This window comes from Serinus canaria, chromosome 25 (assembly GCF_022539315.1).
Source record: "Serinus canaria isolate serCan28SL12 chromosome 25, serCan2020, whole genome shotgun sequence".
NCBI classification, from domain to species: domain Eukaryota; kingdom Metazoa; phylum Chordata; class Aves; order Passeriformes; family Fringillidae; genus Serinus; species Serinus canaria.
In genome coordinates this window covers 13,296,958-13,309,871 of record NC_066338.1, presented here as the reverse complement: position 1 = coordinate 13,309,871, position 12,914 = coordinate 13,296,958, and the positions used below count along the sequence as shown (strand labels likewise).

The following is a 12,914-nucleotide window of genomic DNA, read 5'->3' as shown; positions in this document are numbered from 1 at the left end:
TCCTCTCGGTCCAGCAGGAAAAAAAAAAAAAAAATAAAGGGATTTTTTTCTTGGAATCTTTTCCAGCAGAGCCGGTTCCACAGCCCTGGAAAAGCCGGGAATGGATTCCCGGACTCTGGGAGACGCCGGGAGCCAGAGCCAGATGCAAAAGAGGAGGAGGAAAATTCCCATTTTTTAAATCCTGGGATGATCAAAGCTCCCAAAAAATCCCCCCAGGGCCGGAGAGGCTTCGCCATTCCCAACGTCTTCAAGTCCAGGCTGGAATTTTTCCCCGGGATGGGGCTCGGGATCAAAGCCCTGAACCTCAAATCCAACGTTTGGGATTCAAATATTCCCAAAGGAGAGAAAATAATTAAAAATAAAACATAGATCCAAACGTTTCCAGGTGAAAAAGCTTCATCCCAACGGCTCCAGAGGGAGAATTCCAAGAGGGAAATCCCGATCCAGGGTTCTGGGAATGAGTTTTCCTGGGAAAAATCCCACTTGGAGAGGGAGAATCCGGCAGATGAAGGATCCAGGATTCCCAGGATGATCCAGGCTGGGAAGATCTCCGAAGTCACCGAGCCCGAGCTGGGATGGATCAACATCCGAATTCCAGGGATTCCCTCCAGGAATGGGCATCCAGCCCTCCCTGAGCCCCTCCCGACGCTTCCCAACCCTTTTTCCATGGAAAAATCATCCCAGATTTCCAGCCCTGGCACAGCTCGAGGCCGTTCCCTCTGTGTCCTGCCCCATTCCCTGGATCAGATCCCAAATCCCCCTGGGATCAGATCCCAAATCCCCCTGGATCAGATCCCAAATCCCCCCTGGATCAGATCCCAAATCCCCCCTGGATCAGATCCCAAATCCCCCCTGGGATCAGATCCCAAATCCCCCCTGGGATCAGATCCCAATCCCCCCTGGATCCCCCTTTCTCCAGGCCCAGCCCCCCCAGCATCCCCCGTTCCCATCCCTGGAATTTCCCACGTCCCTTCCCAGCCCCTTTTTTCCGTGAGGATCCAACACTGCAGCACCTGGAAACCCAAATCCCGCAGCTGGGAGATCCGGGAATCCCAAATTCCCAGCAAAAAATTCCGGGATTCTGAATTCCCACCCCACAGCCCTAAATCCCCCATCCCAGATTCCCGCTCAGGATTCCCTGGAGAAATCCCAAATCCCAGCTCCCCGTCCCTTCCAGCAATGCCAAGGACGCCCCAAAGCCGATTCCAGGTGGCTCCGTGGGATTTGGGAAGGAAATCCCGGAAATCCACGTCCTCGCTCGGAATTCCGACGTTTTCTCCAGGAGAACCCCAAAATCCCGATTGCTGCCCCCAAAGGGCACCTGGATCTCCCGGGATTGGGGTCTGGATCCATGAGAACTCTTCTCCAGCAGCTCCCGATCCTTTGGGATCCCCCAGTCCATCCCCCACGTCCCGGATCCCGGGAAAGCGGCGCAGGGACGGGATCCAGCGGGATCGGGGAGCGCTGGGACCTTCCCATCCCATCCAGGGATCCCGCAGGGCAGCGGGGCCGGAACTCCTCGGGATCGGGGCGGCGCTGGCCGGAATTCCCAGCCGGGAATTCCCAAATCCCTTTCCCAGGCCTCTTCCCGGCCGGACAATAAATCCATAAAACCTCGGCGGCGCTCGGGAAGCTCATCCCAAATCCCGAATTAAGCCGGATCCGCGACCTCGGGGCTGCTCCCTCCGGCCCCATTGTCTGCCGGGAGCCGGGGAAAAACAAGGAATCCTCCCATGGGATCGCTCCGAGGGCTGGGATGTCCCCGACCCCTCTGGAATGGGTGGGGAGGGGACACGGCGTGACCTCGACCCCGGAGCGGCCGCCCCCGAGCCCCCCTCTGCGGCCGCCGCCTGTTAATTGTTAATTGTTCATTAATTAAATCATCCGAGCTTCACAAAGCCTCCGGAAAATCCTCGGGATCCTGCCTGACTCCCAGCCCCATCCTCGGATTTCTGGGATGGAGCCGGAGGCTCCTCCAGGAGATCCGAACGATTCCAAATCCTTCTTCTTCTTCTTCTTCTTCTTTTTTTTTTTGTTGTTGTTTTGATTTCTTTTTGTTGTTTTGTTGCGTTTTCACCTCCGCCCGCGGGGGGAAGAGGATCCCAAAGGAAAAAAAAAAAACATCCCGGGCCGGGCTCCGGGAACTCCCCGGCGGCTCCAGGGCGGCTCCGCCAGGAACCGGCTCGGGATCCGGCCGGGGCTGTCCCGGAGCCGGGGGCAGCGGGCACGCCCGGCCCAGGGACCCCCGGGCGGCGGGCAGGGCCTGGGGACAGCGGGGGACACGAGGGGGACAGGGGGGGACACAAGGGACGGGGGGGACAAAGGGGACACCGGGCACATCCCGGCCCAGGGACCCCGGGGCGGCGGGCAGGGCGTGGGGACACGGGGGACACAGGGGACACGAGGGGAAAGAGGGGAACACGAGGGGGACAGCGGGCACATCCCGGCCCAGGGACCCCCGCGACGGCCCCGCCCGGGCACTGGGGAGGGGATGGGGACAGCGTGGGGGACACCCCAGGGCCACCCCTCAGGTGACGGGGACACCCCGCAGGTGATGGGGGGGGACACCCAGGGGACACCGGGGGACATCCCGAGGGTGATGGGGACACCGGGGACGCCCCGCAGGTGATGCAGGGGGGGGGACACAGAGGACGCCGCGCAGGTGACGGGGACACCGGGGACAGCCCGGGGACGCCCCGCAGGTGCCCCCGGGATGGGCACGAAGCGCTCCGAGGCCGCGGTGCCACCGCCGCCGCAGCCGGGGGGCGTTCCGGGGGTCGCATCGCGCCCCGAGGAGGCTCCAGCGGAGCCCCGCAGCCCCGGCGCGGTCCCCGAGGGGGTCCCCGAGGGGGTCCCATCGCCCCCTCCCCAGCCGGGACCCCAGCGCCGGGCTCGGGGCTCCCGCCGCCGCCGCCAGCCCAGGAAAAGCCGCGGCTGCCGGGGCCCTTCCCGCAGGGAGCGCGGCCCCGGCCCGGCCCCGCTCCCCTCCCAGCCCCGGGGCCGGTTCGGCATCCCGGGATCCCCCCGGGACCCCCCGGACCCCCCCGAGCCCCGCACTCACCATCGCCGCCGCACCTTTGTGCGCGTCCCCCCCGCACCCGAACCCCGGCGGCGGCGGCGGCGGCGGCGGCGGCGGAGGAGGAGGAGGAGGAGGCAGAAGAGGAGGAGGAGGAGGAGGAAGAGGAGGAGGAGGCGGAGGAAACCCCGGCTCCCCCCGGAGCCCCCCCTCGCCCGCCCCCGCTCCCGCCCATTGTCTGCGCTGCGCGCTCCCGGCGCCGCTGCGGGGCCATTGTTTGGGGCGGGGGGACACCCGCGGACCCCCCGAGCTCCCGCCGACCCCCCTCCCCCCGATACTGGGGACCCCCCCCGAACACCCGGGGACCCCCCCCGGCCGGGGGGATTCGGGGTGAGGATGCGCTTTTTTGGGGGAGGGGGCGTTTCTGGAGGAGGGTCCCCCATTTTCTGGGGAGGGGGCGGCGATTTTTGGGGAAGAATCCCCGGGTTTGGGGGGGGGGGCAGTGAGGGCTGAGCCCCCACCTCGGGTCACCCCCGCTCGGCGCTCCCCCGCCTGGGTCCCCAAGGGGTCTCCGCACCCCAAAATCGTCCCCCTGGAGGTCTGAGCCCCCCAAAATTGACCCCAAGGGGTCTCAGCCCACTGGAGGGGGGGGGGCACAGCCCCGCTTCTCCCACCTGGTTTTGGGGTTTGGGGAAAGATCCTGAGCCCCCTAAACCCCCCCGAAAAAACGGGGTCCGGGTCCTGCGTCCGGCCGAGCCCCCTCAGGGTTTGGGGTGTCCTGGGGGGGGGGGTCCTGCCGAACCCCCCGCCTTTGGGGTCACCCCCGACCCTCAGCCCCAGCGGTTCCGGGGGGCGTGGGAGCGGCTGGAAGACCCCAGCCCCATCGCCGCGGATATGGAGGGGCTCGGGACACACCTGGGGGCACACCTGGGGACACACCTGGGGACACACCTGGGGACCCCCGGCCTGCAGCAGAGCCGGGGGGGTGGCAGCGATTCTTGGGGGGGGTCTCAGGGCCAGCAGCACCCCCCGAAGCAGCAGAGGCCGCTGGGAACACACGGGGGGCTCCAGCACCTCCATCCCCCCCAGAGGGAGGGACCCCAAACCCCCCCGAGCCCCCCAGGGCCACCCGGGGGTCCCCAAAGCCCTGAGGAGAGCGGGGGGGGCGCGGCCGCTGCCCGGAACAGCCGAACGCTCAATGGGCGAGGGTGGGAACGCGCTGGCCACGCCCCCTGAGGCGCTGGCCAATGGCGTGAGGCGGGGGCAGAGAGCCGCGCTGCCATTGGTGGGATTGAAATGCGTGGTTGGGGCTCAATGGGGAGGAGGGGCCGGGAGGGGAATTGGGGCGGGGGGCGAGGGGAGATCGGGATTTGGGGGGGATTTTGGGGGGATTTGGGGGCGAGGGGAGATCGGGATTTGGGGGGATTTTGGGGGGATTTGGGGGCGAGGGGAGATCGGGATTTTGGGGGGATTTTGGGGGATTTGGGGCGAGGGAGATAGGGATTTTGGGGGGATTTTGGGGGGATTTGGGGGCTAGGGGAGATCGGGATTTTGGGGCGATTTGGGGCGAGGGGAGATCGGGATTTTGGGGGACTTTGGGGGGATTGGGGGCATTTAGGGCTGGGGGGATTTTGTGGCTGGGGGCTATGGGGCGATGGGAAAGCGGTTGTGGGGCTGGGGGTGATGGGGCAGGGAGGTTAGGGAGGAATTATGGGGCGGGGGGCGATGTGGTTATGGGGCAATGGGCTCAGCGCCCCCCACCCCATTATTTCACCCCCTAATGAGCAGAACCACCGGCCCCACCCCGAGCTGCGACCCCAAACCCGGCTCCTGGCGACCCCATTGTTGTGGGGTCTGTGCCGGGGGGTCCCTGGTGACCCCATTGTTGTGGGGTCTGTGCCGGGTGGGGGGGGGTCCCTGGTGACCCCATTGTTGTGGGGTCTGTGCCGGGGGGTCCCTGGTGACCCCATTGTTGTGGGGTCTGTGCCGGATGGGGGGGGCCTGGTCCCATTGTTTGGGTCTGCCGGGGGGGGGGTCCCTGGTGACCCCATTGTTGTGGGGTCTGTGCCGGGTGGGGGGGGGGGTCCCTGGTGACCCCATTGTTGTGGGGTCTGTGCCGGGGGGTCCCAGGGCCGCCCCCGCAGCTGCCCCGGGCCGCTCCGAGGATGATTTATGGGGTCGGGGGTCGTTCCCCGGGATGATTTATGGGGTCGGGGCTCGTTCCCGGCCAGATGGGGCTGCGGCAGCTGGGAAGGGGCGCCCGGCCCCACCCGGGCCTTTATGGGGCCGCCCCTCCCCTCCGAGGGCTGGGGGAGGCGACACGGCCCTAAAGGGGTTTGGGGACAATGAACCCCAAAGGGGTTTGGGGACAATGAGCCCCAGAGGGGTTTGGGGACAATGAACCCTAAAGGGGTTTGGGGACAATGAGCCCCAAAGGGGTTTGGGGACACGGCCCTAAAGGGTTTGGGGACAATGAACCCCAAAGGGGTTTGGGGACAATGAACCCCAAAGGGTTTGGGGACACGGCCCCAAAGGGTTTGGGGTTCCCAAATTGAGGGCAGCGATGTCCCCAAATTAGGGGGGAGGTGCCTGGGGGGGGGACAGGGGGCGATGTCCCCAAATTGGGGGGGGGGGGGGGTGGCAGGGCCGGCGGGGTCCAGCAGGGGGCGCTGCTGTCCCGGCGGCTGTTGGGGACAGGGGGACACTGGGGACAGGGGGACACTGGGGACACCCCCAGGAGCAATTCCCTGGTGTTTATCCCAAACCCAGGTGGATTTTCCCCAGGAATGGGAATTTCCAGAGGGATGGAAATGATGGGAGGGGCTGGGAATGGGAATGGGGGGGGAATGGGAATAGGGGAAAATGGGATTGGGGGGAAAAATGGGAATGGGAAGAAAAATGGGATTAGTGGGGGAAAATGGGAATTGTGCCGGGAAGGGCTTGGAGAGGCCGAGGACAAAGGGCCGGAATTCCCAATCTGTCGGGCCGGAATCTCAATGAGAGCCGAGAGTTCCCTTTGTGAGGGGGACAATGGGGCCAGATGGGGCCGGGGCCCCAAAGGGGTTTGGGATCTGCTGGGATGGGGAAAACCGACCCTAAAGGGATTGGGAATGGGGACACGACCCTAAAGGGGATTGGGAATGGGGACAGGGCCCTAAAGGGATGAGAATGGGGAAAACCGACCCTAAAGGGATTGGGAATGGGGAAAACCGACCCTAAAGGGATTGGGAATGGGGCCAGGGCCCTAAAGGGGATTGGGAATGGGGACAGGGCCCTAAAGGGATTGGGAATGGGGAAAACCGACCCTAAAGGGGATTGGGAATGGGCCAGGGCCCTAAAGGGATTGGGAATGGGGAAAACCGACCCTAAAGGGATTGGGAATGGGGCCAGGGCCCTAAAGGGATTGGAATGGGGACAGGGCCTAAAGGGATTGGGAATGGGGACAGGACCCTAAAGGGATTGGAATGGGGAAAACCGCCCTAAAGGGATTGGGAATGGGCCAGGCCCTAAAGGGATTGGGAATGGGGAAAACCGACCCTAAGGGGATTGGGAATGGGGACAGGGCCCTAAAGGGGATTGGGAATGGGGAAAACCGACCCTAAAAGGTTTGGGAATGGGGCCAGGACCTTTTCCTTTTGCCCCCAAAAGTGCACAAGGACACAGTGGATAAGTTAATAATAATAATAATAATAAATAATAATAAATAATAATAATAATTCTCAATAAATAAATTAATTCCATAAATATCCTGATGTCACAGACAGGGGGCAGGGGAGGGTTTGGGGGGAAAAGGGGGAGCTGGCTCCGGGAATTCCTGCTCCGGTTCTCTGGGAATTCTGCTCCCAGTTCCTCCGGGAATTTGGGCTCCATCCCTCTGGGAATTCCTGCTCTGGTTCTCTGGGAATTCTGCTCCCAGTTCCTCCGGGAATTGCGGCTCCAATCTCTTGGGATTTGCTGTCCCGGCTCTCTGGGATTCGGGCTCCATCCCTCTGGGGATTCGGGCTCCATCCCTCTGGGAATTCGGGCTCCATCCCTCTGGGAATTGCTGCTCCAGTTCCTCGGGAGCTGCGGCTCCGCCCTCCGGAATCTGCTCCTCCAAACCTCTGGGATTTGCTGCTCCAACCTCTGGGATTTGCTGCTCCGTCCCCCCGGGATTCCCGGTCCCAAATCTCTGGGATTGGCTCCTCCGTCCCTCTGGAATTGCTGCTCCAGTTCCTCTGGAATTGCTGCTCCAAAGCCCCGGGAACAGGGCTGGGGGGGGCAGGGATGGACAGGGACGGACAGAGGGACGGACAGAGGGATGGACACAGGGACAGCCAGATGTCCAGGACGTGGTTCAGGTAGATGCAGCAGATGGACAGGTGGACATAGGGATGGACAGACGGACACAGGGACGGACAGACGGACGGGTCACACGTCCAGGATGTGGTTCAGGTAGGAGATGTAGCAGATGGCCAGGTGGACATGGGCACGGACAGACCCAAGGGATGGACAGACGGACAAGGGACGGACAGATGGACACAGGGACGGACAGACGGACGCGTCACACGTCCAGGACGTGGTTCAGGTAGGAGATGTAGCAGATGGACAGGTGGATGCAGGGACGGACAGACGGACACAAGGACGGACAGATGGACAGTCAGACGTCCAAGACGTGGTTCAGGTAGGAGATGTAGCAGATGGACAGGTGGACACAGGGACGGACAGACGGACGCGTCACACTCCGGACGTGGTTCACGTAGGAGATGTAGCAGATGGACAGACGGACACAAGGACGGACAGATGGACTGTCACACGTCCAAGACGTGGTTCAGGTAGGAGATGTAGCAGATGGACAGATGGACACAGGGACGGACAGATGGACACAGGGACGGACAGACGGACGCGTCACACGTCCAGGACGTGGTTCAGGTAGGAGATGTAGCAGATGGCCAGGCGCAGGATCTCGATCTTGGACAGTTTCTTGTCGGGGGGCAGCGTGGGCAGCAGGCGCCGCAGCTCGGCGAAGGCCACGTTGAAGGCCTCCACGCGGATCCGCTCGCGCGTGGCGTGCGCCGTGCGGTACTTGGCCGTGGCCCGGCGCCGCCGCCGCCGCTCCTCGCGGCTCAGAGGCTCCTTCCCGGCACCGGCACCGACACCGACACCGGCAGCGGCAGCGGCAGCGGCAGCGGCAGCGGGCTCGGGGGGAGCCGAGGGCACGGCGAGAGAGGCCGGCGGCTCCGAGTTCAGCATCATCGTCCGGGGCAGAGGGGACGGAGCCAAAGGGATCCTGGGGACGATTCCAAAGGGATCCTGGGGTTTGGGGACAGATCCAAAGGGATCCCGGACACTTAGGGACAGATCCAAAGGGATCCCGGGCTTTGGGGACAGATCCAAAGGGATCCTGGGGATGGCGGCAAAGGGATCCCGGGGTTTGGGGACAGATCCAAAGGGGTCCCAGACACTTGGGGACAATTCCAAAGGGATCCCGGGGACTTGGCGACAGCAGCAAAGGGATCCCAGGGTTTGGGGACAATTCCTAAGGGATCCCGGGGTTTGGGGACAATTCCAAAGGGATCCCTGGGATGGCGGCAAAGGGATCCCGGGGACTTGGGGACAGCTCTGAACTGATCCTGGGGTTTGGGGACAGATCCAAAGGGATCCCAGGGACTTGGGGACAGCAGCAAATTGATCCTGGGGACAGCAGCAAAGGGATCCCAGGGACTTGGGGACAGATCCAAAGGAATCCCGGGGTTTGGGGACACCTCCAAGTGTTTTGGGTCACCCCCGAGCTGATCCCGGTGTTTTGGGGTCACCCCCAGCTGATCCCGGTGTTTTGAGGTCACCCCCCAGCTGATCCCGGTGTTTCGGGGTCACCCCCGAGCTGATCCCGGGGGTTTTGGGGTCACCCCGAGCTGATCCCGGTGTTTTGGGGTCACCCCGAGCTGATCCCGGTGTTTGGGGTCACCCCGAGCTGATCCCGGGTGTTTTGGGGTCACCCCCAGCTGATCCCGGTGTTTCGGGGTCACCCCGAGCTGATCCCGGTGTTTTGGGGTCACCCTGAGCTGATCCCGGGTGTTTTGGGGTCACCTCCACAGGACAAGTCCCAGATTTGGGGTGCCCGTCCCCGGCTCCCAGCCAGGCCCGTGGGGATCCTCCTCCTCCTCCTCCTCATCACATTCCAGCCGGGAATTGGGGCCGTTCCCTTGGGAATTCCGCGGCCCGGGAGAAATCCGGGAGAGCAGCCGGAGGCATCAAAATGAGATGGAGATTTTTTCCCTCGTGGTTTTTGGGGTTTTTGGGGTCAGGATGCGGCTCCGGAGCCCCCGGGGGTCAGATCCCGACGGGTCTGGAAAGGAAAGATCGGGAATTTCAGCTCCGGGCGGGAAAGGAGAGGCAGAGGCGTCAAATAAAATAATAAAAATGAAATAATGATAATAAAAAAGGTAAAAATTAAAATCAGGTAAAACAAGAGTAAAAAAAAATTAAAATCAGGTAAAACAATAAAATATTTTAATTTATTATTTGTTTCATTTTTTATTTATTTCATAATAAAAATTGAATAAAATAATAAAAATAAAAGAAATTTTAAAAATTTAAAATAAAATAAAATAATAATTAAAATAAAATAATAATTAAAATACATAAATAAATACTAAATAAAATAAATGAAATGCATGAAAATGAAAAAATACACTAAATAAAATAAAATAAAATAAAATAAAAGTATTTTCCACAGCTTTTTCCAGCCATATCCCGTCCACTTTGGGGGGAACAAACTCCGGGAATTCCAGCTCCCGGCAGGCAAAGATGCGCCGGGAAGCTCGGGAGGATCGGGAAATTCGGGAAGCTGGAAAAGCTCGGGGAATTTGGGGGGCCGGGGCGGCCGAGGCGCTCCGGAGGTGGCAGGTGGCGGATGCGCGGCGGGGGCGGGGCGGGCTTTGTGTCGCAAATGAGCCCCGTCTGTCCCCACGGCTGTCCCTGCTGGCTGTCCCCATGGCTGTCCCCTCCTGGATGTCCCCTCTGTCCCCCCCGGCTGTCCCCTCCTGCCTGTCCCCCTGTCCCCCCCTGCCTGTCCCCCTTGTCCCCCCCCCGGCTGTCCCCTCTGTCCCCCCCCGGCTGTCCCCCCCGGATGTCCCCCTGTCCCCCCCGGCTGTCCCCTCTGTCCCCCCCCGGAATGTCCCCCTGTCCCCCCCGGCTGTCCCGTCTGTCCCCCTTGATGTCCCCCTGTCCCCTCCTGCCTGTCCCCCTGTCCCCCCTGATGTCCCCTGTCCCCCCGGCTGTCCCCTCTGTCCCCCTGTCCCGTCTGTCCCCGTCTGTCCCCGCTGGCTCCGCTCCCGGCAGATGGAGCGGCCGCAGCTGCTCCCGGGAATCCGCAGGGAATCCCGAGCGCCGGGAACGCGCCCCGCCCCCTGCCCATCATCCTCATCCTCATCATCCTCATCCTTATCTTCTTCTTCATCCTCATCCTCCTCCTCCTCATCTTCCTCCCTATCCTCATTCCCATCCTCATCCTCCCCCTCATCTTCATTCCAATCCTCATCCTCCTCCTCCTCCTCCTCCTCCTCATCTTCCTCCCCTTCCTTCCCTGGAAATCCGGGCGCGTCCAGGGAAAGGGGGAGAAACTTTGGGATGGGAAAAGCGGCTGGGAATGAGCTGGGAATGAGCTGGGGACGCTCCTCTCCTTCCCTTCCTCCTCCTCCTCCTCATCTTCATCCCCATCCCCAACCCCGGCCGCCGCACGGGGAAATCCGGGAATGCCACGGGGAAAAACTTTGGAGCGGGAAAAGCGGCTGGGAATGGATCCCAAATCCCAGCGGGACGGGGCAGGAACGGCCCCAATCCCGATTTTTTACGAGGCTGGAATGGCGGGAATTTGCCCCCAAAAAATTCGGGAAGAGCCGCCCGACCCTCCCAAAATCCCTGAGAGGGGCGGGGGGTTTCCCCCTCTGAGTCTCCCGAGGAAATTCCCGGGAATTTGGATGTCCGGGATCACCCCCGGGAGTCCTCCGGGCTCGGCTTCACTCCGAGACGGGAATTTCGGGGATTTGGGAATTCGGGGATTTGGCCCCTTGAGCTGCCCTGCGGGTCTGGGATTCCCGGGAATTTGGGGTGGATCCCACACCTGCGTGGGAAGCAGGAGACTTTTTTTGGGGAAAACTCAAGTTTCGTTCCCAGATCCAAACAAACTCCCGGGCCTGCGTTATCCCGGAGCTTCCCCTTGGAGCGGAATTCCTGCTCCCAGCGCCTCTCTCCCCAGATTTTTTTGGGAAAACCGCCCCATTCCTCAATCCAACCGCTCCAAGGATTCCTGGTCAGCCTCCACCTTTCCCAGCAAAACCCCGGGAATTCTTCCCAGCTCCTCCCTGGCGCTTTTCCTGCCATTCCCGACCCTTGGAGTGGCGAAATTCCCGGCAGTTTTCCTTGGAAACCAAACGTGTCCAGGACCCCAATTCCAGGCGGGTTCTTCTCCTTTTCCCCGCTCCCAAACCCTCCCAGGAAAAACCCTTTTTCCAAAGGGATTTGGGAGCCAAACCTGGCAGTGGGACCGAGCCTTTTCCCGGGAATCTGGGGCCGGATTCCCGCCCGGATCCCGGGGCTCGAGCCATTCCCGATCCCTGGAAAAGCCGCCTTACCCCGAGTCCCGCACCATTCCCGGCCTTTCTCCTCCAGGTATTCCCAGGATTTGGAATCCGCTCCGCTCATCCATCCATGGAGGGAGGAAAAAACTTTCCCTGGATTCTCCCGAGGTCCCGCGACGGATCCGGGATGGGAACCCGGGATCAGCCCCGGAATTCCCGGGGCGGCAGCGCCGCTCCGGAGCCTCCGAGGAGGAAATTCGCCGCTCCCCCAAAAAATTCCCAATTATCCACCCTGGGCCCGACCCCGGGAGCCTCATTGGCCTCTCCCGCTCCCCCTCCCTTTTCCCTCATAATATGGGAAACCGGGAATTCGGGATTCCATTGGCTGCGCGGGAGCCCCCCGGGAGGGGCGCGCTGGATGCGGGCCGGGAAAAGGCGACAGCTGCTCCCGGTGCTCCTTTCCAGCGGGAATTCGGGCCGGGAAAAGGGGGAAAAGAGCCTGGAGCGGAACTCCCGGTCCCGAAAATCGGGAAAAGGGAGCCTGGAGCGGAACTCCCGGTCCCAAAATTGGGGAAAGGGAGCCTGGAGAGGAATTCCCCGGTCCCGAAATGGGAAAAGGGAACCTGGAGCGGAACTCCCGGTCCCGAAATTTGGGAAAAGGGAGCCTGGAGAGGAATTCCCGGTCCCGAAATTTGGGAAAAGGGAGCCTGGAGAGGAATTCCCGGTCCCGAAATTGGGAAAAGGGAGAGCCTGGAGTGGCATTGCCGGCCTCGGGAAACTCGGGAAAAAAGGGACCCGGGAAATGGGAAAAGGGAGCCTGGAGCGGAATTCCGCGTGTGGATCCCGAGGCTCTGGAGCTCTCGGGTGATCCCTGAGGACTCAGCGGGTCCTTTGGGATCACCCAGGCCTCCATCCCATAAATCCCGCCTGGCGAATTCACCTGTGGTGGGAGAGGGACAAGTGAAAGGGCGGGACAACTCGGGAATAGCCCGCGGAGAAGAAACCCGGGGAATATCCCGGGAAGAGCCGGGATGCGATCCCGAGTCCAGCCGGGACACAGCGACCTTTGGGGCCGGCTCTGCTCTGGCCCTGCTGGGATTGTCCGGGAAAATCGGGGAATGCGGCTTGCAATTCCGGGGGGATCCCAGCGCCCCCCACACCCGCATTTGGGATCCTCCGGGCACAACCTCCCGGCCTGCGTTATCCCGGAGCTTCCCCTTGGAGCGGAATTCCTGCTCCCAGCGCCTCTCTCCCCAGATTTTTTTGGGAAAACCGCCCCATTCCTGAATCCAGCCGCTCCAAGGATTCCTGGTCAGCCTCCACCTTTCCCAGCAAAA

The 12,914-nt window shown here is 61.9% G+C and overlaps 1 protein-coding gene across 1 annotated transcript; it reads right to left on the bottom strand.

Annotated features, from left to right (window-relative positions):
* Nucleotides 1–7,828: 7,828 nt before the first annotated feature.
* On the bottom strand, nucleotides 7,829–8,406 carry NHLH1 (nescient helix-loop-helix 1). Its single transcript, XM_050984638.1, has one exon. It carries the CDS (start codon nucleotides 8,249–8,251, stop codon nucleotides 7,904–7,906), a length of 348 nt encoding a protein of 115 aa, XP_050840595.1. The 5' UTR covers nucleotides 8,252–8,406; the 3' UTR covers nucleotides 7,829–7,903.
* Between the last annotated feature and the right edge of the window lie 4,508 nt (nucleotides 8,407–12,914).

Excerpts from the sequence above, each read along its gene's own strand:
- NHLH1 (XM_050984638.1), bottom strand. The coding sequence starts at position 8,251 with ATGATGCTGAACTCGGAGCCGCCGGCCTCTCTCGCCGTGCCCTCGGCT.